Genomic DNA, 27,166 nt, shown 5'->3' with positions numbered 1-27,166 from the left:
CAAAGTCTCAAACTTTTGACAACAAGTACCCCACGAAGACATCCATGGACCACTAATGGAATATCAATGACTTCGTCAATTTCAACTAAATGTGTACAATTAAATTACTTTATTAAGACTCCTTTATCTACGACCAGTTTTAATGGCACTCAAAAACAAAACTAGTTGCTTATGTCGTGAGAAACTTTACACCGAGACAATTACAATACTTCAACATCTATTCCTTACAAGAATAACATTGAACTTAAGCAAGATTGAACAATGATAACGACAATAGATACAGTAGATGGGTACATCTTTGAGTAATATTTACACTGATAGAAATGAGAATATCAAAACAGAGTTACTATGTACATCATAATACTGATCACACACACATTTAACAAAAAAATTAAAAAGTCTGACTTTGAAAGCATTAAAGTGCTCCTTTGACCAGTTGGTGAGTTACAGTAAATGCAAAACAAAAACAAATATTGATATTCATATTATCAAGTGCACCATCATTTGTCCATGATGTCATGAAACAACTGGAATGTTGCTGTTCATATTCACAAACAAGTGCCATAAAGATACTAAGAAGACACTCCTCAAGCATGAACATATGAGGATCTTGACCAGCAAAGTTTTGCACAAGAGGAAGGCGAAAAATGCTACTTACTTGTCTGGTGTCATGGTAAACAGGGATGTCATTCATGATTAACTACATGTAACTCAGATGTCATATCTGCTGTTCAGATATAATACTGTTTAAACATGTTCTTAATTGGTATGCAATGTTTTTCAATAAGAGTAACAAATATTTTCACAGTGCAACAATAAATTGCTGACAAAATGGATGCAGTGCCCAACTTTTTCTACTGCATGGAGATTCTGATTGGTGTTTACAAATACACATCAATAGCAATGCGTATTTAATAATTTAACACACAGTGATACCTGTAATCGCATATTCAAAGATCCTGTAGTACTAGTCTTTGAATACGCTGTTGCTGATAATATTGGCAAAATACAGCAACGACTGGTTTGTGGGCTCAGTGAACATCTCTTTCCATGAACTCCTCCTTTATTGAGTGTTTACTGCGTGCCACCTTGCAGTCGGGCATGTCAAAACCAAATTCAGCCCACTCGTCAGTCCCTGCCGCCATCCCCGTTGTCCCAACAACAGCCGACCTGTTGGGTATGGTAATGGTGTGGCGGACGCGAAAGTGCACGGCCTCCATTACGCGTTGACGTTGCAGCTCCCCACCAGCAGCCCCGATGGTGGCCATGGCAGAGGCAGCCATGTTGCTGTTAGAGCGTAGAAGCTGTTGGCCGTGGTAGTCATGGTGGTGTGAGGAAGCAGGCACCTGGAGCGAAGCACCTTGTTTCATGTCCTGGAGACCTCGCCAGATGGCAGTGCGAGTCTGGTCTGGGATCTTCAGTGCGCCTAATTCCTGGAGAAAGCAGGTAGGGAGCAGAAATATGACAAAAGAATAAAATAAAATAAGTGCAATATGTGGCCAACTGGTTAGAGCGTCAGCCTCAGAGTTCTGTGGACCCGGGTTCAATCCCCGGCCCCGCCTGTGTGGAGTTTGCATGTTCTCCCCGTGCCTGCGTGGGCTTTCTCCGGGCACTCCGGTTTCCTCCCACATCCCAAAAACATGCATTAATTGGAGACTCTAATTTGACCGTAGGTGTGAATGTGAGTGCACATGGTTGCTTGTTTGTATGTGCCCTGCGATTGGCTGGCAACCAGTTCAAGGTGTACCCCGCCGCCTGCCCGATGACAGCTGGGATAGGCTCCAGCACGCCCGCGACCCTAGTGAGGAGAAGCGGCTCAGAAAATGGATGGATGGATGGATGGATGTGTCCAACCAGATATGGATGTGCAGATGGTGCTTTGGTAAAGAAACATCCATCCATCCATTTTCTTTACTGCTTATCCTCACTAGGGTTGCGGGCTGCTGGAGCCTATCCCAGCTATCTTCCGGCGGGAGGCGGGTTACACCCTGAACCGGTCGCCAGCCAATCGCAGGGCACATAGAAACAAACAACCATTCGCACCTATGGGCAATTTAGAGTCTTCATCAAACTACCACGCATGTGTTTGGGATGTGGGAGGAAACCGGAGTGCCCGGAGAAAACCCACCCAGGCACGGGGAGAACAAACAAACTCCACACAGGCGGGGCCGGGATTTGTACCTCAGTCCCCAGAACTGTGAGGCAGATGTGAAAACCAGTTGACCACCATGCCGGCGTAAAGTAACATCTTAATTTTTTTCTTAAAGAGTAGATCTATAAAATCATTGTTTGTTGTTTCATCAGCTCTAAAGAGCTGTTTGCAGAGTCATGTCTTTATTGTGTGTTCCTGACCACTCTCCCCATCCTTTGCTGTTTAAGTACATCACCAGAAGGAAATAACAGAGTGAGCATGAGCTATGACTTATTTTCTTCATTTTTAAATGCCTGTGGCCCACAAAGTCTGCCAGTAAGAAGTACTGTAGCAGTGTAATTGTGAGACATGTTTGGGACAAACAACATCACTGTATTGTACTCAGACAATTTATTAATCCAAAGAGGGAATAAATGGATTTCACAGAATTGTTACCTCAACAGAGAGTGTCTGGAGATGGTAGATAGTTTGAAGACCTTGAGAGGTGAAGTATTCAATGACGTTTTGGCAGCCCAGGCTGGTTAGAAAGCTGTATGGGGATAAAGAGCAGCACTGTTTAATTTGCTTAATAGTGAGCAAGACAAAACAAGTCTTAAGTAAACACATTGACAAGTATGGAAGAAGTGAAAAAACAAACAAACACAAAAACACACTTAAATATTAATGATTCATTAGGCAATTCTTGCTTTGGTGAAGACTCTTTATTATACATAAAATATAAAAGTATTGGCAACAAACAGTGGTGGAAAAATCTTGTGCATTATAAATTACAGAATATAAAAAAAAGTCCATGGTAATAAAAATGAGTGCATTCAAATGTAATTTCAGAAAACAAATTAACATAAGTGATAAATAGAATAGAATTCACAACATATAAAAAAAATGAAATGTTCTCCTGTGAATTGCAAGTAGTACACAAAATGACTAAAACAGAGCTCTGTCTTCTGTATTGCATTAACTGCTAGACATGAAATTTGCAGCTTGGCTGCAGGTAGAATATGACCAACTTATCCTATTTGAACTATTTCAAAGAAGGCTTGACAGTTTCTTTGTAAATGTCTTTTGGATGGCTAAGAACAACAAAGGTGGATGTTTTTAGTGTAACGTACACTTACACTGTAAAGGGCAATACCATTGTCCACCGTACAAATCTCTCATCTTTACTCGTTTAACCTATTGTCTTTTTCCCAACTCAGTCCAACTCTCCAGTGAGTTGTTAATGACACAAGTAGTCACGATGTGCTACAATGCATTTGCAGGACCCAACTATCAAAGTAACAATTTTATCACCTTTGCACAAACATTGATTAGCAAATTAGGGGTTTTGAAGACACCCACAAGTATGGCACAGATTAATTGTTAAACCATTACAATTGTCTGACACAGAGAAATTGATAAGTGTCATTGGAGGGTGAGGTACCTGACAAAGTTGGGGTCAGGGTTATATTGAGGGGGTGGGCTGCAATGTGAAGCAGACACTAATGTCTGACTGCTGTGGCCACCATTCATGTCACCATTAGACTGCATGTGGTGGCTATTGAGCATGTTGTGGCCTAGAGGAAAAGTCAAGTCATATTATCAAAAAAATTATAAATAGTAAAGTATCATTGCACACCATAGGGACAAAAGCATTTAGATGCCTCTTAATCAGAGCTTGGGGTAGATCACTTCGTTCCAACCAGAACCTTAATTACTGATGTTAGTACGACAATTTTGACAGGTTTTTTTTCTTCATGGCCCTTTTTTTGTTGCAAGCAAGGTCTAATAAGTCATGCTTGAGTGAGTTTGGGGTCATAAACACATTTGGCATGACACAGACACACTCCCGAGAAGTGTGGAAGCTGTTACCAACACTTTTGTCCATATAGTGTATCACAGTGACTCTCATAAAGTGTGTTATGATTGCCACTAGTGGTACACGGGTTCTCTCTAAAGGTACACAAAAGTACAACTTTCTCATAAGACAATATTTTTTCTAAAAAAAAAATATTTCCCCCAAAATATATTTTTAATTTTACCTAGTACCATAACTTTTTTGTCATAAATAGACATAATTTTTTTCTTTTCCCCAGAATTTAAGATTAAAAGAAGAAATAAGACTCCCTTGTTTTAAGATTATGTTTATTTCCCTAAAAAATATATATATTTTTAATTATTATCTTGAAATAAATCTGCAATAATATGGAATTTGTTTTACTCATTACATCAGGTTTTTCTTGGTAATAAAAAACAAAACAACTTTTCATCTTGTAAGATTGTCCTTTTCCCCCAATTCTGACTATGACTCTACTTTTCCTGAAAAATGTCCTTTCCCCCAAAAAAGGTTTTGAAAAAAAAAGAAGTTTTTTTAAAAACTTTTATTTAGGTACAATTTGTATTCAACTTATAATTACAAATTGTATGTACATGCACGTTGTATGTACAGTATGTACTGTTTAACGGAATCATTTAAGAACAGTAATTTTTTTTAATACAGTATTTAAGCACAGTGTTAATAATCAAACTGTGCATGAAGTTACAGTGGCTTACAATATTAAATATACTTTTTAGGAATCAAGCTTCTGACTTGTTTATGATGAACACTAAGACCTACTACGATATTGTATTAAATGTTGCTCAGGGTGTTGGTGCTTGGAGGGCTTAGAAGTTTTTGAGGTGGTACTTGTGGCAAAAGTTTTAGAACCACTGGTGTATCATGATCAAATGTAATTATCAGAGGTGGGTAGTAACGCGCTACATTTACTCCGTTACATTTACTCAAGTAACATTTTCAATAAATTGTACTTAAGTATTTTTGTGAAGAAGGATCGATACTTGTACTCCGTTACAATGATCGACATGCCATTCGATACTTTTATTTATCAATTCTTGCGTGTGCGCGTCTATTTTTAGACTCCATCTTCGACTTCCGCATAGGGCGCCCGTTGGGTCAATGTAACATGATCACTAATGTCATTTGACTCCAATTCACCAATCAGACAACACAAGGTAGTCACATGACCGCGCACGTAGCCTTCGCGAGGCAATCAAAATGACAAATTTTAGGGCAAAAAAACAGGCGCGTGAGTGTGTTTACTTTACAGACTCCAAAAAACAACAGCTTTGTCATGCAGATCTGAAATTATGACTGCCTAAACTTGGATATTTCAGCCCACTTCTAACTTGAGAAAACACCTTGCGGTAAGTTGCAGATGATTCTATTGTTGTTTTGGCAGTGGATATGGCAACATTAGACCTATCCTGTGGTGTTACACACAATCACTAAGTCTGGTCAGCAAACAGCTTCTTCATGAAGTCAATTACAGTAAGTGAATAAAGCAAATAATGTGTCTGTAGGGCCCAATGCATATGTTGTTTTTTGGGCAGTTAAAAATTTAAATGGTGGCAGGTGTGTGTCGACTCCCAAATATTATTACTTTTTTATTTTATTTGATGTTCATGCTCTGATTTAAAAAAATATAAAAACATCTGATGTTACTCACAAGTTACTCTTAACTTGAGTGTTTTTTTCATAGAGTACTTTCTTACTCTTACTCAGGTAAATATTTGGATGACTACTTTTTACTTTTACTTGAGTCATATTATTCTTAAGTAACAGTACTCTTACTTGAGTAAAGTATATGGCTACTCTACCCACCTCTGCTAATTCTGAATCATACTCACCCATATGTGCCATAGGCGTGTGGGCAGTGGGGTGGTGCTGGGGCTGTTGCCCCGCCAGGTGGTTGGCTGTTTGGGATTTACTGAGGCCTCCATGAGAGTGAAGCCTGTTCATATTTGACAGTGGAGAGGAGGGTGATGGTATGTGGCTCCTGGAGAAAAAAAACATAATCATTGGATGACAGCAACGTGGCTTTGAAATTAGTAAGCCATCGCATCACAGTAGTGTGCACGCTAGTGTTTGTGAACTGTGTTGTACACAGCATGTGCTCATCAGACTGATTTACGGTCTCTGTAGCAGCTGCTGTTGTGTTTGTTGCCTGTAGGAGTCCACAAGTGGCTGAGGGACAAGCTCCACCAGCTCCAAACTGTCTTTAATCTTCATCAGGAGCTCAAAATTGTCCCGACCACGAACCTGTACACACACACACGCACACACACACACACACACACACACACACACAAAGTACTGCATGAAACATATTTGTCATGAAAATAGTATTACCTATCAATCATTCATCCATTTTCCACACTGCTTATCCTCAGTAGGGTCATGGGCAAGCCGGAGCCTATCCCAGCTGACTCTGGGTGAAAGGCGACACCCTGAACTAGTCGCCAGCCAATCGCAGGGCACAGATCGACAAACAACCATTTGCACCCACATTCACACCAAGGGGAAATTTAGAGTCTTCAATTAACCTACCATGCATGTTTTTGGGATGTGGGAGGAAACCGGAGTACCCGGAGAAAACCCAAGCAGGCACAGGGAGAATATGTAAACTCCACACAGGCGGGGCCGGGATTTGAGTCCCGGTCCTCAGAACTGTGATGCAGATGTGTTAACCAGTCGGTCACCGTGCCGCTCTGCTATCAATAATTTTTGTCTGAATGGCAACAGGTGGAAACACAGGTTAACTGTACCTTCTGCCATCGAGTAGAAGAGCATTTTTAATTGTTCTACAGTAGTGACGCTGATATAGATTGATGAACAAAGATAGGGGAAATAATAAATAATATGTTTCGTGAAAAGGACATGGAAACAATGGAAAAAATTATAATTTCACGGCACACTAATGTGTTGCGGCACAGTGGTTGGGAATCACTTGTCTATATAGTATTGTTTATCCTGTTAGAGGTCACTGTAAGGCTGCTGGAGCCTATCATAGTTCACTTCGATCGAAAGACAGATTTGTTGCCAATCAATCACAGGGCACATACAGTGACCCACAAACATTCACACTTCAATTTACACCCAAACAAACCTACTCTGCCTGCAAAACCCAAATGATAGTTTATAGTAAGTACTTACTGTACAGAAAACAGTTTGGTGCTGTATGGACATTTATGCTCAGAAATGCGGAGTTATTTTTACATTCAGATATTTGTCCTTAGTTTGAGCAATGTTTTGATTCTTCATTTGTATTGTTTGTTTCCAGCTTTTCAATTGTCACTGTAACATGCCACATTTCTTTCAGGGATTGCGTATTTTGATAAAAGCCACTTACAGGAATATAGTAAATCTCCTCATCTCCATGCCGCCGCTTCCTAATGTTAACATTTGGGCTGGAAATATTTGGTGGGCTCTGTTTGAAATCTGTAGACACCAGATGCATACAATAGTTTTAACACATTCTACAGTTTCGTTAGTTCAACAACCAACAATGACAACAGGATGATAATAACATGAACTTACTGTGCTTGTTAGCGCTGCCATTCTTTGCCACACTATCATTCAGGGCTTGCTGTTCCCTGAAGTGGTCCTCATCTGCTTTGCGATCTCGGCCAGGACAAGCACATATCCTGCCTTCAAATGACCTTCGACCTAACACTTGTCCACTACAGGTTTGTTGGAAGATATAGTATAGCAAACACAAATCAATATTTTTAAAAATATAATTTATTAATTTATAATTGAAAAATCACATTAAATTACATTAAATTTAAAAAATCCTTGCTTGCAAATATCAATTCATTGTCATTAAACAATCTATTGAAATGCTGCTGACGTTAATGAAAGGATAACTCACTCTCTCGATTCCAAAGTGATAATGATAAGGATGGGTCTCCTGTTCATGCCGCCCACACAGCTGCTGTTGCACATGAAGTTGTACAAGATGGTGGTAAACTCTGTCCCTACCTGCAACATGCCATAAAAAAATCAAACTATTGTGCACACCATTGATATCTGGCGGCATTAGAATTCTATATCCACAAACAATTTATTTGACAAAGTCAAATTCCCATTTAGTTTTCTCTGGGCACGCTGGTTTCCTCCCACATCCCAAAAACATGCATGGTAGGTTAATTGACCACTCTAAATTGCCCATAGGTGTGAATGTGAGTGCGAATGGTTGTTTGTTTGTATGTGCCCTGCGATTGGCTGGCAACCAGTTCAGGGTGTACCCCGCCTCCTGCCCAATGATAGCTGGGATAGGCTCCAGCACGCCCGCGACCCTGAGAAGCGGTTCAGAAAATGGATGGATGGATGAAATTCCCATTTAACCCCAGATTGTGATAAATCTACCATGAGAGCAATTCTATTTCAGGGAAGTTGGTTTTGGTTTCATGGTATCACTCTCAAGAAGACATCTGGATTAGTTCTTTGGACCTCAGAAATCGAACCCCAATTTACCCAAATATGACTTATCCTGAGGTTGGATTGTACACGAACATATGGGATGATGTAGGGAAATGTTTTACATTATCCATCCATCCATTTTCTGAGCCGCTTCTCCTCACGAGGGTCACGGGCGTGCTGGAGCCTATCCCAGCTATCTTAAGGAGAGAGGCAGGGTACACCCTGAACTGGTCGCCAGCCAATAGCAGGACACGTACAAACAAACAACCATTCGCACTCACATTCACACCTAAGGGCAATTTTGAGTCTTCAATTAACCTACCATGCATGTTTTTGGGATGTGGGAGGAAACCAGAGTACCCGGAGAAACCCCAAGCAGGCACGGGGAGAATATGCAAACTCCACACACGCGGGCGGGGATTTGAGTCCCGGTCCTCAGAACTGTGAGGCAGATGTGCTAACCAGTTGTCCACCGTGCCGCCGTTTTACATTATAAGATGTTTAAATAAGATAATCTTCAATATCAATAAATTAGCATAGCATCCTCAAATGACTTCTGCAGAGGCTAAAAACACTTTATTCATGATACATTATGTGTAAATGAATGATGAAATCATCTAATTTGATCAATAACGGTAAAGACGTACCCCTCTGAATTTCATTTTGAAAATCAATACATTTTACTGACATGAATGTTTGAATTATTGGGTAGTTGTTTTCATTCAAAAGGTAATAACTGTTTTGAAGAAAAAAATGTTCTCAAGTGATATTTTCCACACTTTTAATGCCAAAATGTCTCAACCATTATGTATCCCGAATTACATTTCATGGTTTGCAACATATTTTATGAAGATGCTAATAACATTTTTGGATATACTGTATAAGATTGGGCGGCACGGTGGCCGACTGGTTAGAGCGTCAACCTCACAGTTCTGAGGACTGGGGTTCAATCCCTGGCCCCGCCTGTGTGAAGTTTGCATGTTCTCCCCGTGCCTGCATGGGTTTTCTCCGGGCACTCCGGTTTCCTCCCACATTCCAAAAACATGCATGAATTGGAGACTCTAAATTGCCCTTAGGTGTGAATGTGAGTGCAAATGGTTGTTTGTTTGTATGTGCCCTGCGATTGGCTGGCAACCAGTTCAGGGTGTACCTCGCCTCCTGCCCGATGATAGCTGGGATAGGCTCCAGCACGCCCGTGACACTAGTGAGGAGAAGCGGCTCAGAAAATGGATGGATGGATGGATGTATAGGATTGGTCTCATATTGCTCAATATGCCTTTTCCATGAAAACTAACACTGATGCATCTTAGTGTCTTCAGGGTTCCTTTTCCTTTGGTTCTTTAGTTCTTCTATGTCACTCAAGTTGTCTTTAACGTTAATGCCACTGGAAGGGGCCTTGTTATGTTGTGTGAGCTGAATGACAGATTGTGGCAACCATTTTGCATTCACACAATAGCAGACAGCAAAACAGATGTTATTTCTGAGGTATATATGAATTTGTGAAAGTTGTATGTTTTTCCCATTATTATGAATGTACAGTGGAACCTCAATAGAATGGACTTAGGCGACTTTCAAACTGCAGATCATTTCCGATTATTTTGCCGAATGTGACATGTATCTGATTTTTTCATGTCAGTGTTAACAGTACAATTCCGATTGCTTCATATCCAACAAGGACTTCTTTCATATATGGTTATGAATCGGATATGTATCCAACGCGAGTGTAGTGTGGACGCTCACAGGGCGGACATCATCAAAAGGCAACAAACGTCGCAATTGTTCTACAAAACAGACAAAACGGCAACGGCGGACGAAACAGTAGAAAACAATCAGTGGTGAAAAGAAGGTACTTTAGAACTGATAAATATAAGACAATGTTGGTTGCACAAAATCCTTCTAACTGCCACAAATGCGCCATGGCAAGCCCTCCACAAGGAGCCACATTTATAGCCGTAAACACTTCGCCTCGCAGATGTACGCATGCATGTGACGTCAAGGACGTGTTCCGTCCACAGTAGAAGCCGCCTTTGTTTTTGTAATGTGAAGGACTGCATAAACGATGGGATTTAGCAAAAAATCTAAATTGAGCATCATGTCCTGCAGTGTGAACGGAGCGTAATAGTGGCGGGGTGTTCCGCTATAGCCGATTGTTACATTGAAGCACTTTTTTTTTTTTTAGGCCAAATGCACCCGTATTACTGTAAAGTAAAAAAATATTATTTTGTAGTTTTTTTTCGTGGCGTGAAATGCAGAGTACAGGACAAAGTTATTTAAAATAAATAAAAAAAGCTTGAAAATGTGTGAAAGTTTCACATTTTATCCAAACTTACCACGCTAGTGTGTTTGGTCATGGTGACATTATTGACGTACAGTACTCGTCATAGGCGAGTCGCTTTCTTGAGACGTGAGGAATTAGTGTGCGTTCTAGTTCCAAATCCGTTGTCAAGGCGAACGGTTTGACCGAAAAAAATAAATAAATGTTACTGTACCTAAAATAGCACATTCCAGACTCCCAGAGTTAACAACGGAGCATTGCCGCTCTCTCTCTGTGGAGCGCTCTATGTACAATAAACATTAAATAGAACCATCTTTACATAGCCGCCATATCGATGCCCCACATTCAACATGGCCACCACTTAGGCATGGGAGGCACTTTATTTGGAACTGGATCTAGTAATGTTGTGTATCTGTGACGAGGAAATACGTCAGTCCCATTTTCTGCCTGCATTGTGCCACAACGCCAGTAAACATCCATCCATCCATCCATTTTTAACACCGCTTATCCTGGTTAGGAGTTGTGGGGCACTGGAGCCTATCCCAGCTGACTTCGAGCGACAGGCGGACTACACCCTGAACTGGTCTCCAGTCAGTCGCAGGGCACATATAGAGACGGACAACCATTCGCACTCACATTCACACCTGTCACTGAGTGGGAACTGAACCCACGCTGCCCGCATCAAAGTCAGGCGAGTGTACCACTACACCATCAGTGACCTCCAGTAAACTTCTTCTTTTGCTTTCGGCTTGTCCCTTTAGGGGTCGCCAGCGCGTCATCCTTTTCCATGTAAGCCTATCTCCTCCATCCTCCTCTCGAACACCAACTGCCCTCATGTCTTACCTCACGACATCCATCAACCTTCTCTTTGATCTTCCTCTCGCTCTCTTGCCTGGCAGCTCCATCCTCATCATCCGTCTACCAATATACTCACTATTTCTGCCCTGGATGTGTCCAAACCATCGGAGTCTGCTCTCTCTAACTTTGTCTCCAAACCATCGAACCTTGGCTGTCCCTCTGATGAGCTCATTTCTAATTTTATCCAACCTGGTCACTCCGAGAGCTAACCTCAACATCTTCATTTCCGCCACATTCAGCTCTCCTTCCTGTTCTCTCTTCAGTGCCACTGTCTCTAATCCGTACATCATGGCTGGGCTCACCACTGTTTTATAAACTTTGCCCTTCATCCTAGCAGAGACTCTTCTGTCACATGACACACTTGATACCTTCCTCCACCTGTTCCAACCTGCTTGGACCCGTTTCTTCACTTCCTGACCACACTCACCATTGCTCCAGATGGTTGACCCCGAGTATTTAAAGTCCTCCACCCTGGCTATCTCTTCTCCCTGTAGCCTCATTCTTCCCCCTCCACCCCTCTCATTCATGCACATGTATTCTATCTTACTTCAGCTAATCTTCATTCCTCTGCTTTCCAGTGCATGCCTCCATCTTTCTAACTTTTCCTCCACCTGCTCCCTCCTTTCACTGGAGATCACAATGTCACCTGCAAACATCATGGTCTACGGGGATTCCAGTCTAACCTCATCTGTCAGCCTATCCATCACCACTGCAAACAGGAAGGGGCTCAGGGTTGATCCCTGATGCAGTCCCACCTCCACCTTAAATTTGTCTGTCACACCTACAGCACACCTCACTGCTCTGCTGCCCTCGTACATGTCCTGTATTATTCTAACATACTTCTCTGCCACTCTAAACTTCCGCATGCAGTACCACAGTTCCTCTCTGGGTACTCTGTCATAGGCTTTCTCTAGATCTACAAAGACACAATGTAGCTCCTTCTGACCTTCTCTGTACTTTTCCATCAACATCCTCAAGGCAAATAATGCATCTGTGGTACTCTTTCTAGGCATGAAACCATACTGTTGCTCGCAAATACTCACTTCTGTCCTGAGTCTAGCCTCCACTAGTCTTTCCCATAACTTCATTGTGTGGCTCATCAACTTTATTCTTCTATAGTTCCCACAGCTCTGCACATCACCCTTGTTCTTAAAAATGGGCACCAGCACACTTTTCCTCCATTCCTCAGGCATCTTGTCACACGCTAGAATTCTATTGAACAAGCTGGTCTAAAACTCCACAGCCACCTCTCCTAGATGCTTCCATACGTCCACAGGAATGTCATCAGGACCAACTGCCTTTCCATTTTTAATCCTCTTTAATGCCTTTCTAACTTTCCATTTACTAATCATTGCCACTTCCTGGTCCACCACACTTGCCTCTTCCACTCTCCCTTCTCTCTCATTTTCCTCATTCATCAACTCCTCGAAGTATTCTTTCCATTTAGCTAGCACACTGTTGGCACCAGTCAACATATTTCCATCTATCTATCTATCTATCTATCTATCTATCTATCTATCTATCTATCTATCTATCTATCTATCTATCTATCTATCTATCTATCTATCTATCTATCTATCTATCTATCTATCTATCTATCTATCTATCTATCTATCTATCTATCTATCTATCTTGATCCACCCTAACCTGCTGCACATCCTTCCCATCTCTATCCCTCTGTCTGGCCAGCCTGTATAGATCATTTTCTCCTTCTTTAGTGTCCAACCTGCCATACATGTCATAATATGACTCGTTTGGGCTTTGCCATCTCTACCTTTGCCCTGTGTCGCATCTCAATGTATTCCTTTCGCCTCGCCTCGCTCCTCTCAGTGTCCCACTTCTTCTTAGATAACCTTTTTCCTTGTATGATTTCCTGTACTGTGAGGTTCCACCACCAAGTCTCCTTCTCTCCTTTCCTGCCAGAAGATACACCAAGTACTCTCCTGCCTGCCTCTCTGATCACCTTGGCTGCAGTGGTCCAGTCTTCTGGGAGCTCCTCCTGTCCACCGAGAGCCTGTCTCACCTCTTCCTGAAAAGCTGCACAACACTCGTCCTGTCTCAACTTCCACCACATGGTTCTCTGCTCTGACTTTGTCTTCCTAATCTTCCTCCCCACCACCAGAGTCATCTTACACACCACCATCCTATGCTGTCTAGACACACTCTCCCCTACCACTGCCTTACAGTTGGCAACCTCCTTCAGATTACATCGTCTGCACAAGATGTAATCCACCTGCGTGCTTCTACCTCCGCTCTTGTAGGTCACTCTATGCTCCTGCCTCTTCTGGAAAAAAGTGTTCACTACAGCCATTTACATCTTTTTTGCAAAGTCTACCACCATCTGTCCCTCCAAATTCCTTTCCTGGATGCCGTACTTATCCATCATTTATTCATCACCCCTGTTTCCTTCACCAACATGTCCATTACAATCTGCACCAATCACAACTCTCTCTCTCTGTCTGGAATGCTCAGAACTACTTCGTCTAGCTCCTTCCAGAATTTCTCTTTCACCTCTAGGTCACATCCTACCTGTGGGGCATAGCCACTAATCACATTGTACATAACACCCTCAATTTAAAGTTCAGCCTCATCACTCGATCTGATACTCTTTTCACCTCCAAGACATTCTTAGCCAACTCTTCTTTTAAAATAACCCCAGCTCCATTTCTCTTCCCATCTACACCATGGTAAAATAATTTAAAACCTGCCCCTAAACTTCTAGCCTGCTCTCCTGGGCACACAATATATCAACCGTTCTCCTCATCATCATGTCAACCAACTCCCGAGATTTTCCTGTCATAGTCCCAACATTCAAAGTCCCCGCATTCAGTTCTAGGCTCTGTGCTTTCCTCTTCTCTTTCTGCCGAAGAACCCGCTTTTCACCTATTCTTCTTCGACTTTGACTTCGACCCACAGTAGCTGGATTTCCAATGGCGCCCTGCAGGTTGACGGTGCCGGTGGCGGACGTTGTTAACCCGGGCCACGACCGATCCGGTATGGAATTCTTTGGATGAACGCTCATATTTCTTTGGCGAAAGTTTTAAGCCGGATGCCCTTCCTGACGCAACCCTCTGCATTTATCCGGGCTTGGGACCAGCCTACAGTTTGCACTGGCTTGTGCCCCCCATAGGGCTGCATTAGTGACCTCCAGTAAACAACAGTGGCCAATTCTGGAACTTTGTCAATGGCATTTTCAATGATAAATGGAAACTATTTTCACACTGTTCAGTCCCGATGGTCCGTTTTATCCGATATCCCTTATATCGGGGTCCGTTTTATTGAGGTTCCACTGTATAAAGACAAGAGTGTAATGAGTTTGATGTGTAGTAAAGATCATTTAGGCAATTATATCCGCAGAGTTTGAAGGGCAACAAATTGCAGTTTGTGCAACTGACATGGTTGCAAAGTCTTTACCGTTATGCACTTTTATCTTTACCATTATGCAAAAAGTGTATTTCAGTGGGCTACCACCACTTGCTCTGTCAATGGGTTCTATTAACAAAGCTACGACAGAATTTAAGTCGGGATAAAATTGATGCAGAACTTCATGCATTTTCAAGGATGATTGTTCTTTTATCAATTTACTCCTATTTCTAGTTTGCATAGCTAAATTACACAATTTCTTTGTCTGTTTTTTAAAAGCATAGTACTATAAAGTTTTAACACCAATAGGTAAAGTTCAGCCTTTAAGTTTACTGATAATTTTCTTTTATTATCAAATAAAGTTGTTCTTCATAATTAATTGTGATTTTTCCCATGCAGGTTTAGGAAATCTTGTTGTTCAAAAATACATTTGCATTAGCCTGCCTTAGAATTTGTGTATTTATCTCTTGTTTGTCTTTACTATTATTGCCTAAAATTTACAAACCCCTATTCCAGTGAAGTTGGGACATTCTGTAAAACAGAATAAAATGATTTTCAAATAATGTTTAACCTACAGTATATTCCTTTGAATATACTACAAAGACAAGCGATTTAATGTTCAAACTGGTGAAGGTTATTGTTTTTTTTGTTGCAAATATTCTTTCATTTTGAATTTGATGTCTGCAAGACGTTCCCAAAAAGCTGGGGCAAGGGGAATAAAAGACTGGGAAAGTTGAGGAATGCTGAAAACACACCTGTTTGGAACATTCCACAGGTGAATAGTTTAATTGGAGACAGGTGAGTGTCATGATTAAGTATAAAAGGAGCATCCCTGAAAGGCTCAGTTGTTCACCACTTTGTGAAAAACCGCTTATGCAAATAGTCCAATTTTTAGAACGTTTCACAACGTACAATTGCAAGGAATTTAGGGATTTCATCATCTATGGTCCATAATATCGTCAAAAGATTCAGAGAATCGGGGGAAATCTCTGCACTTAAGCGGCAAGGCCGAACATTGTATGCCCGTGACCTTCGATCCCTCAGGCAGCACTGCATTAAAAACCGGCATCATTGTGTAAAGGATTTTCCCACGTGGGCTCAGTAACACTTCAGAAAACCAGTGTCAGTTAACACAGTTGGTCGCTAAAATTTCTAAAATTATCAATAACTTTTTGAAAATAGGACTGCAGGCATGGCTGTTTCAGCATGGGATACATTTACCCATATAAAATCAAGGTGGCATAAAATAATAGCTAAATTAGAAAAAAAAATAACAAGAGTCTTTACCGATATTAATCGAACTATATGAAAAGGACCTAAATACATGCTTGTTGAAGAAGCACCCACCTGTGGAGTCTCATAGGAAACAAAGACACTCTGGCGGGCTGTTACAGGATCATCCACATACTGGCAAAGGTTGTTCCCCTCCACTCGGATGAGATGGCTGGCTGGGGCTGCTTGGCCTGAATAAACAGCAAATAAAATTTTAATATCACGGTGATGAATGAATTCAGTTCCCTGTGTTTAAACTGCATCTTGTGTCAATAACAGCTAATGTTGAAATCACTATGCACACACTTTGTTAAAGGCAGCAAATTCCATTGTACAGTTAATAAGATTGGGTGACCGTACCATCATTAAAATCTCGGCCGAGCTTGTGGTTGGGGCAACGTTTGACCACTTCTGTCACATGCTCGGCCTTCTTGTAGACAGGCATCGCTCGGATAATGCTTCCATGGGGAGGGGATGAGGATAGCTTGATCTGGATGGGACACGTCTTGGCAATCTGACAGTAGAGCTTCTTCAGCAGGGGGGAGTACTAGGGGAGGAAAAACATGCACATGGGGAGAGGCAAACAAATACTGTAATGAGATTATACGAATGTGTTGCATGCATACAATATGTGCAGCAGCAATAATGTAGAGATGATTCAAATAGTTCAGTGACAATATGCAAAGATGATGCCACTGGCATAGAAGTTTGCTAAGGTATGACACCTTGGATAAAAAAAAAAACAATAAAAAAAACCAATATGCCTTCACTCAATCTCAATCTCGAATATTGGTTAAAAATTTGATTGTTTTGATTAAACAACACAACTCATCAGTGCGTGTGCATCACTTCTAAAATGTATTTTACCCCAAATTATACAAACTAGGCTGTGATGCGTCCAGCTGGGGAAGAATTGTTTCTTTCTTGGCAAATTATGATTTTGCTTGTTGGTACACCTTTACTAAGTGCTTAGAAATGCACACACTACAGTCTCAGCGACGCCCCTACCTTTCTTTTTTTTTCACAACATGCATGCACGCACACATGCACACTTACACACACACACACGCGCACACAACCACAAACTTAGCCATCAGCACGAAGGGAAATGAAAATGCCTGTGCACTACACAACAGGCCCCCAGCCTGTTCGGACACGTTTTAACAACCGCACCTTCCCAAATTATTATTATTATTATTATTATTATTATTATTATTATTATTATTATTATTATTATTATTATTATTATTAGACGGGCGGTAGGGTGGGCGACTGGTTAGCACATCTACCTCACAGTTCTGAGGACCGGGGTTTAAATCCCAGCCCCGCCTGTGTGGTGTTTGCATGTTCTCCCTGTGCCTGCGTGGGTTTTCTCCAGCCACTCCGGTTTCCTCCCACATCCCCAAAATATGCATGGTAGGTTGATTGAAGACTTTAAATTGCCCTTAGGTGTGAATGTGTGAGCGAATGCTTGTTTGTTTCTATGTGTCCTGCGATTGGCTGGTGACCGATTCACGGTGTACCCTGCCTCTCGCCCGAAGATAGCTGGGATAGGCTCCAGCACCCCACCCTTGTGAGGATAAAGAGGTACAGAAAATGGATGGATTATTATGAGGCAGCAGTAGGATGGACGACTGGTTAGCAAGTCCGCCTCACAGTTCTGAGGACCTGGGTTCAAATGCAGCCTTGCCTTTGGGGAGTTTGCATGTTCTCCATGCTGTCGATTATTATCCATCCATCCATTTTCTCAGCCGCTTCTCCTCACTCGGGTCGTGGGCATGCTGGAGCCTATCCCAGCTATCATTGAGCAGGAGGCGGGGTACACCCTGAACTGGTTGCCAGCCAATTGCAGGGCACATACATACAAACAACCATTCGCACTCACATTCACACCTACGGGCAATTTAGAGTTTTCAATTAACCTACCATGCATGTTTTTGGAATGTGGGAGGAAACCGGAGTGCTTGGAGAAAACCCACACAGGCACGGGGAGAACATGCAAACGCCACACAGGCGGGGCCGGGGATTGAACCCCAGTCCTCAGAACTGTGAAGCAGACGCTCTAACCAGATGTCCACTGTGCCGCCCTGATTATTATTAATTTTAATTTTTATTTTTTAAACTAGGATAGGCTTCAGAGTCATTGATAGTAAAGTGGTTCATTCGTCTGCCATTGGTGCAGGAAGCATGGGTTCAGCTCCCACTCGGTGACAGCGTGAATGTGAGTGAAAATGGTTGTCCATCTCTTTAATGTGCCCTGCAACTGACTGGTGACCAGTTCACGGTGTGGTCTGTCTTTCGTCCAAAGTTAGCTGGGTTCGGCTCCAGCACCCTGTGACGCAGAACAGGATAAGTGGAATTGATAATGGGTGGATTATTATTATGCTATGTGCCATATGAAAATATTGTTATTTGTATGCTGTGGTAACAACAAGGAGATTATAATTTTTTTCTTGCTTCTGAAGAGTTGACATGATATCATAATTTATTGCGAATAAATTAACAGGCCATATGAATATACCTTTTGATAGAACATCTTTCAGTGCAGGAAACAGTTCTGTGCTTTTTTCCTCTCAATCTTCTAAAATTCAGATGCCAGTGGAGATGTCTCGACTTGTCCACAATACTGACTGTTCACAAGCACCGACAACACATGAAATGGCCTGCATCAATGTTCAAAGTGAAGAGCAGCATTAATAAAAGCCACTTCCTGTTGAGACAAAAGATGAGTTTGTCTAAAGAACATGCAGTAAGAGTTTTGTAAAAATGCACCTTCAGAAGTTGTGTAAATGTGTAGTGTATAAATATAATCTCGTAATTTATCTCAAAATTTGTATTAAATTTTCTGTCAATTTCCTTTGAATTCACAGTTGGAAGCCAACCATCTTTACAATACACTATGTCATCAGACTGTGGTCCACTGGAGGCAGGTCCTGACAGGCTTTTGGAAAGAAGGAATTGCTTGATCGCCATCCATAACACAAGAAACAGCTTTCCCAGTGAGAAATTCACCCAATTCCCCAAATTTCTATCGTCATAGTTGCTTAGTGAAGACCAATAGGGTTCCTCATGTAAACAAGTATTTTGTTACAGTTTTTCTCAATTGCTAAAACACAAAACCCTATTGTCTGAACCAAATCCTCAGTGCCCTGAACCCATCCATCCATCCATCCATTTTCTGAGCCGCTTCTCCTCACTAGGGTTGCGGGCGTGCTGGAGCCTATCCCAGCTGTCATCGGGCAGGAGGCGGGGTACACCCTGAACTGGTTGCCAGCCAATCGCAGGGCACATACAAAAGAACAACCATTCGCACTTACATTCACACCTACGGGCAATTTAGAGTCTCCAATTCATGCATGTTTTTGGGATGTGGGAGGAAACCGGAGAAAACCCACGCAGGCACGGGGAGAACATGCAAACTCCACACAGGCGGGGCCGGGGATTGTGGGGACTGTGAGTCTGACGCTCTAACCAGTCGCCCACCGTGCCGCCACCCTGAACCCATTTATTTAATTAATCACTCTTTTGGTTGAACCTTAAACACTTTTAATTTAGTTAGACATGACTTGCCAACATATTTTCATCCACTAAAATACATTTAGGACTCTCAGACATTTGTGTTGGATTTGAACTGCTGAGGCAGTTTTACACAGCGGTCATCGAATCAGTCCTGTGTTCTTCCATCACAGTCTGGTTTGGTGCTGCTACAAAAAAGGACAAACTCCGACTGCAACGGACAATCAAAACTGCTGAAAAGATTGTCGGTACCCCCCTACCCACCCTTGAGGACTTGCACGCTGCCAGAACTAAGACAAGAGCGTGCAAAATCCTCTCGGACCCTGCGCATCCCGGTCACCAGCTTTTCCAGCTCCTTCACTCAGGTAGGCGCTACCGATCAATGCAAACTAGAACTAGCAGACATTCCAAAAGCTTCTTCCCTCTTGCAATCAACTTCTTAAACACCTAACCTACAATTCCATTACAACATGCTGGCAATTTTTTGACTTGAGTTCGTTGTCACATTTCTGTGGGGCCAATTATATATTACTCGTGCACTCATTGTAGTTGTCTCACCACGCTGCACTATTTGCATATCTGTTGTTGACCAATACTGGCCACTCATGCCAGAGAAGCATCTGCTCCATTTGCACACTGATTGAGGAGTATCTGCAACATTTGCACAATCAACATTGTCCCAGATTATCGCACTACTCGTCACTTTAAACCGCATACACTCCTTGAAGTCTCGGCGCCCTTTGCACAATGGTCATTGCACCGGACTATTGCAATATTAGTCATTCGAACTGCTCTAAGTGCTAGAGGACTCTGAATCTTTTGCACAATTGTCAAAAAATAATAATAATATAATATGTACCGGCATTACCAGATAACTTTTAACCCTTTATTGCTCAGTGACTGTTTTTTGTCAATGTCTTTATGTCTCAAAAGTGTTCTCTGTCAATTGACTGTCTTTTGTCGTACTAGAGTGGCTCCAACTACCGGAGACAAATTGTTTTTTGGACATACTTGGCAAATGAAGATGATGCTGATTCTGATAATGCTAAGCACAGGTGGCAAAAGTGAACCTCAAATAAAGCACAGGTGTCCCAACTTAAACACAGCAACTCAAAATTGATGACACCTGTGGCTAATGATGTGAATGAAACCAAAATAAGCCAGTACAGTGAGCACTGGTTGTAAACGTTTCACTAAGGTAAAAAACAGTTACAGAGAGAGAAAGAGAGAGAGAGAGAGAGAGAGAGTAAGTAAGAGAGAGAGCGTAAGGTCAAGGAGAAAGTGTAAGTGTGACTGTGAATGGTTGTTTGTTTCTATGTGCCGTGTGATTGGTTGGGTACCAGTTCAGGGTGTACCCCGTCTCTTGGCCGAAGATAGCTGGGATAGTCTCCAGCACGCCCGCGACCCCCGTGAGGATAAGTGGAACGGAAGATGAATGAATGAATGAAAGAATTTTCCTACAACTTTATGATCTGATCATCCATCCATCCATCCATCCATTTTCTTACCCTGAAATGGTTGCCAGCCAATCGCAGGGCACATACATACAAACAAACAACCATTTGCACTCACATTCACACCTACGGGCAATTTAGAGTCTTCAATGAACCGACCATGTATGTTTTTGGGATGTGGGAGGAAAATGGAGTGCCCGGAGAAAACCCACGCAGGCACGGGGAGAACATGCAAACTCCACACAGGTGGGGCCGGGATTTGAACCTAGGCCCTCAGAACTGTGAGGCAGACGCTCTAACCAGTTGGTCACTGTGCCGCTAATCTGATCATTGTTTTCCTTTTTTCTATGTTGTGTTTAATGACTGTTCAACGACATTTTTCATTTTGAATGATTCGGGGACTGTTTTGTGGAAATAGTTAGGTTTTGTAATAACATTTAGGTGTTTTGTGAATTTAGCTTGAATGTTTGGATTTGTGTTTAAGGTATTGAGAAAATGGGTGGGGGTTACAACATTTTTGTAGCAATTGAGAAAAACTAATGATTTCAAATGACCCCAGAAAATCGATAAACTGCTTAATGTTGACCTTTCTCTTGAACAATTTAACAGTTCTGGGGCCCAAAAGTTACGATTTGCAACTTTCAGATTCATTTGTGTTTTATGCAAACACAATTGTTGATGAACAGCCAAACGGATTAAAATCTTATTTTTTCTAGATGTTTATGAGCGCATCAGCGTTGATGACTGGATTGCAGATGATACGCCGGGAAAATGAGGGAGATGCATTGCAGGGGCGTGTTGGGACCTGCGTCCTAACGGAGAGAAGCTAATAGCCGGGAAGAGCAACTTCTGACAGGCCGCTTTGCACTACATGCTGGAACATGTACCTCTCAACGCATCACAAAACGCCCCCCCGTGCCCCCAACCCACCCAAAACACGCCCACACACACACACGCACACACACACACACACACACACACACACACATACTGTACACAAAGACAGAGATTATGATAGGAAACTTCAGGAATTAGATATCATTTGCAGATGTGGTGGTGCTTGGTTACTTGCAAGATACTGTATGTGGAGTCAGGCACCAAGGGTCAAAAAGGAGGCCGAGCTCCTGACCTCTTCTTGTTATATAATAGAGGAGTGGAGGCTGCAAAAAAACCACTTTGTGTGTGAATGGTAAACTACCATAAGGTGGCCTCTCCTGACAGCCACAAACTAAGACTTGTATCAATCATTGAGCTGACTGTAAAGAAAAGTGGATACATAGTCTCCAAAATCAATGCAAACCTTAAACAAATTGCTTCTTGAATCACTTCTTGATAAAACTAGGTGTTCCCAAGAAAAAGCAACCAAAGTCCCAACTGTCTTAGACACCTATCTGAGCAGTTTATTTGGGGTAAACAAAACATATATGAAAACATGGAGTAAGGCCATTGAAACAATAAAAGTTGTGTATATGTGAACCAGAGGAACTACCAGCCAAATCTGAGGAAAACCTTAGAAGCGTTGTGATTACAGGTATTTCATTAGACAAAGTTAGACAAAAACTTTTTTTTATGCGCTTTAGCTACAGTATATCATGTTTAAACAACAGTGTAAGCAAATTATTGTTATTTTGAGAGGTCATATGGTCAGTGGCAATTCCATCGTACTAGTTTTTACAGCCAACTATGTTAAAGCGCCCCCGCCCCATGTTTAATGACACAGTGGCATCTGACTAATGACAGGTTTCTTCATTTTTTACCTGCATTCTGCTGCCTCTACATCATTACCTTCACACATGGTCAAAATGTCCACAGGACACAATATTTGCAAACCAAAGTTGATAATTTGAGATCATTTTGTTGCACATCAGTGAAATAGAGAAAAGAAACAATTCAGATAGATTTTTCCTTTTTTTTGTAGGATTATTGCACTTCATGGATTACAATTTTTTTTAAATTACTGGGAGCTGTCAAAGATGACAGGAAGTTCATATAAATTACAGATTACAAAGCATCTCATAAAAATAAGTTTTAGCATTTTTTTTTCATATTTAGTATTTTCTCCCAAAAAAAACAACATAAATGTCGCTATATATTAAAGTGCGATTGTGAAAGACGCATCAGGCAATAAAGTTCAGAGGAAAACTGAAAATAGTTTTTTTTTTCAGGATAGGCTACAATGAAACTCAAGGCACTCGAGCTGACAGGTTTAAGTAGGTTAAGGCCATAGGAAAAAAGCAACAGCAGAATAAAAGCAGCAGGTTAAAGGTCATGCTCTTAGGTCGGCAGAGGGATCTTCTTACATCACTGAGAGCTGCGTGAAGAAGCCCACCATGCATGGTTGCCTCCAGCAAACACAGTCACAGAGGAGCCCCTCAAACAGACACATTCAAACAGATGCATAGTGATGGGAGTGTAGTTTGTATCCCGTTTCTCTTTTTAACAAGGTTAAATGTGTGACAGGCAGCGGTGACACCTTTCCACGGGTGTTCATGGGAGCAGGGGCCTGTGTGCATGTCAGTGGGTGCTATGAATCTATTTACACCATCACCAATGGGGCCCCGCTACCCATTTAGGGACAAAAAGCAGAGAGACAAAGAGCCAGGTTTTACACACAAAATATGTGCTTACTTCTTTTCTTTTTCTACTTCATTCTTGTCTTTTTAGAAGAACTGTACCACTGTTGCAGTTCGTGGTGAGTCATTAAGACACAAGTGTCAAACAAAATGCCCTGGGGCCAGATCACCACATAATTTTTTGGTGACCCACTAAAGCAAAGAAAATGTGTCTACTTCTTGTTTCTTGCTAAATGGATATGTTCTTTTCATTTGGGCAAAAAATGTGTACCAAAGTTGCAATTAATTATTTCAGATATTACAAGCATCTTTTCCCCCACTAAATCCCTTCTTAACATATCGTGAATTGAACAATAGTATTTATATTTGCTTGTTACTGTTTTCCATGACTTATCCTGTCAAATTCAATTTGTTATTAAATAAATGTAGTAAAAATTAAACGTAGGGAAAATATAATATGATGAGGTGATTATACTTTTATATGATTTTCACAGTCATAATGGCCCTCTGAAGGAAACCATAACTATGATGTTTTACACCCCTGCATTAAGACATCCATGTCATAAACTAAAACAAAGCCTGCAATTGACTTTGGTAAACGTGTGTGTGTATATATATATATATATATATATATATATATATATAGAGAGAGAGAGAGAGAGAGAGAGAGAGAGAGAGAGAGAGAGGTTAGACCCAATGTGTTATCACAATTATTGAATTTAAGTAAAACAACACAAACATGAATGACAATGAAGATGAATGATGTGTAAAAAGAAAAGTTGTATGAAAAAAAAAGACTTTTAACCATGTTCTTCATGGAATATGACGTTCTGAGAACCAATTTGTCACTTTTGATTTGACTTGCAGGAGAAGAGAATAGAAGGCAAGATGAATCATTGGGTGATCCGTTACTTTTCCTTGCACAGGACAGGCCTGCACATGTGCTGGCTTAACTGTTTGCAACTGTGTACGGATCTCTTAGCGTGCATGCGTATGTGGGTGCATGGTGGCAAAGCAGAACGGAAAAATAAAAGGCCAGACCAAGGCTTATCGAGTATGCGTGTACTTACTGTCCATGTGGCCGACTTGGCAGTGCTAGACTGCTGGAAGGACACCTGGAAGGCGTGCGGTCCTGGGTAGTCAGTGTTGGAGGGGATGGCCGGAGCAGGCGAGAGGCCCTCGAAGGTGGAGTTGGGCTGGGAGTAGGGCGAGGGGGTGGGCACGGCCGAAGAGGCGTTCGCGGAGCCGTAGGGGCTGGCGGGCCTGGCACTGCTCCCCAGACTCTCCATGCTGCTGCTGAGCAAATTGTACTGGGACTGGGTGAGAGAAGAGCAGAGGAGAGAATGAGGGAGGTGAAGAGGGAGGAGAGAGACAGAGGCAGGACACAGGTAAAGATGCTGGAGAGACAGCAGCTTGGAGTCACACAGGGATCTCGGGTTACATTATGCTATATGTCTGTGTATGTAGATTCCTACTCATCCCGGTCATGGGAATCCACAAAGGTTGAATCGAGGCAACTGGACTCTTCTTGTTTCTTGAAGACGTTACTCTTTTATAAATTGTGCAACTGCTGAGATCGGTGCCCAGGTAGTGATACATTTATCATATTTCATACTTTCATACTAAAAATGACCACTAAAATACCAGTACAATCGTTAAAGCGATTTTAATCTTCATAATTTACATAATCTACTGGACATTTAATATTACCTAAAGACTCCCTGATCTTTGGACATCATTATTCATGTCTTAAATGTAGATTTTGTTTCAGAGGCGTTTTTTTTTTTCTTTTTTTTTTGCTGTCGTACTAAAGAGACTCCAATTACCAGAGACACATTTCTTGTGTGTTTTAACATACTGGGCCAACAAAGCTGATTCTGATATAGGCAATAAATCTATCATACATGCAAGAGCACATAATTGTGTGTGTGTGTGTGTGTGTGTGTGTGTGTGCGTGTGTGTGTGCGTGTGTGTGTGTGTGTGTGTCAGTTGTGGTTACAGAATGATCCACACAGCAGCCACTAGGGGCTATGTGGGTTAACTTGTAAAACACCAGTGTAATCTGCAGTCTAATTAGCTGCCACCCCCCCTCTTGTCCTCCTTGCTGTGTTTGAGGAGAAGGAAGAGTTGTTGCTCCGAGGCGCGTGTGTGGTGACACACTTGTCAAAGTTAACACACATCATCAGGCCCCTTTTCGAGAGCTACACAGTCATACAACTTTTCTAATTAATGGCATGATCCATATTTATTGATTGATCTTAAGTCAATTTTAAAAAAAAACAAGTCTATCAGTCCACCTTGTTTTCATCCAAATCCATTTGTCTATTTAAAAAAAACTCAAAGTGGTACCTGTTTACTTAGAATCAGCAAGAGAAGCAAGGAGTAATTGATATTTTGTTTCAATAATAAACATATTCCATACAAACATGCATTTTTGAATGGGTCTATAACAACGGGCATGTTGAAATAATTGAAAAAACATACAGTCACATGCAACCTTCTGTCAATACATACAAAAAACATTGCCAGAGTATTTACCTTCTTTTTCACGTAGTACATCCTCTAAAGTTTTAGCCACATGTGTTAACAATTCAGCCAAAGATGTCCAAAAAATGAAAACTGACTGCAGGACAATTGCAGAGTTCAAGTGAGGTGGGCACACACCACTCACCCTCTGTCTCTCTGTCTCTCTCTTTCTCGCTCTATCTCGCTCACAAACACACACACACACACACACACACACACTCATGTACACACACAGTATGTAGAGGCAGGACAAAGGTGAAGATTGGTGTGTGTAGAGCACGAGAGACACAGACTGAGAAGGAAAAGAAGAGAGGGAAAAAGGGATGGGAACCTAAAAAAATGGTACAGCATTCTAATTATGGCATGCCTGGACATAGACTGCAATGCCTGGGCGCATGTACACACATGCTACAAAACACTTTGTGAAGGCCTGCGCTAAGTAAACACTGTCTGGGCATGTGTGTGTGAGTGTGTAAAGAGAGAGAAAGAATTTTGATATTATGACACAAATGCTGTAGACAGGTACTCATCATTACATTCGTGAATGAGCACATTTTTACATTTTTAAGACCTAAATTAACCTTCATCCCATGTAAGGGAAAAACATCAAATAAAACAATGTTTGCTATATGCAATTTTTTAAATAAAATAGATAATAACAAAAACAGGTATCAGTTATTTAAAAAAGTAGCTTTACTCATGAACAGATATAAACTGAGGGGATTGTTTTGTTTATAATTTTGTGACACTTTGGTCAAAATCCAAATCTAATATTTAACAAAGCATTATAGAGTGAAAAACAGAGATAATTTCTTTGTTTGATTGTTTTGAACTAGACAAAGCCAAAAATTGAGACACAGGCATAAGGTAATATGTAAAGTCCATTATGTTGCCCTGCCGTGGTTTATCAGATCAAAGAGAAAGACACGGGTCAATGTT

At 41.5% G+C, this 27,166-nt stretch overlaps 1 protein-coding gene across 2 annotated transcripts; it reads right to left on the bottom strand.

Moving 5' to 3' along the window:
* Positions 1-94: 94 nt before the first annotated feature.
* tp73 (tumor protein p73) lies at positions 95-26,492 on the bottom strand. 2 transcript variants are annotated; one of them, XM_061783393.1, is made up of 12 exons: positions 26,240-26,492; positions 24,772-25,017; positions 16,519-16,705; positions 16,234-16,349; positions 7,840-7,949; positions 7,506-7,648; positions 7,318-7,406; positions 6,100-6,227; positions 5,816-5,964; positions 3,573-3,705; positions 2,588-2,681; positions 95-1,433 (listed from the first exon to the last, which is right to left on the bottom strand). In XM_061783393.1, the coding sequence occupies exons 1-12, from the start codon at positions 26,258-26,260 to the stop codon at positions 1,032-1,034; spliced, it is 1,818 nt and encodes a 605-aa protein (XP_061639377.1). In that variant the 5' UTR covers positions 26,261-26,492; the 3' UTR covers positions 95-1,031. The 2 variants fall into 2 exon arrangements, 1 of the variants encoding a protein (XP_061639377.1); XR_009789986.1 differs by lacking the exon at positions 3,573-3,705 and having other exon boundaries at positions 1,407-1,433; positions 26,240-26,491.
* Positions 26,493-27,166: the final 674 nt, after the last annotated feature.

This window comes from Phyllopteryx taeniolatus, chromosome 1, assembly GCF_024500385.1.
Source record: "Phyllopteryx taeniolatus isolate TA_2022b chromosome 1, UOR_Ptae_1.2, whole genome shotgun sequence".
In the NCBI taxonomy this organism is placed as follows: Eukaryota; Metazoa; Chordata; class Actinopteri; order Syngnathiformes; family Syngnathidae; genus Phyllopteryx; species Phyllopteryx taeniolatus.
Note: the sequence above shows the minus strand (reverse complement) of the source record. Positions and strands in the feature narration are given on the sequence as shown.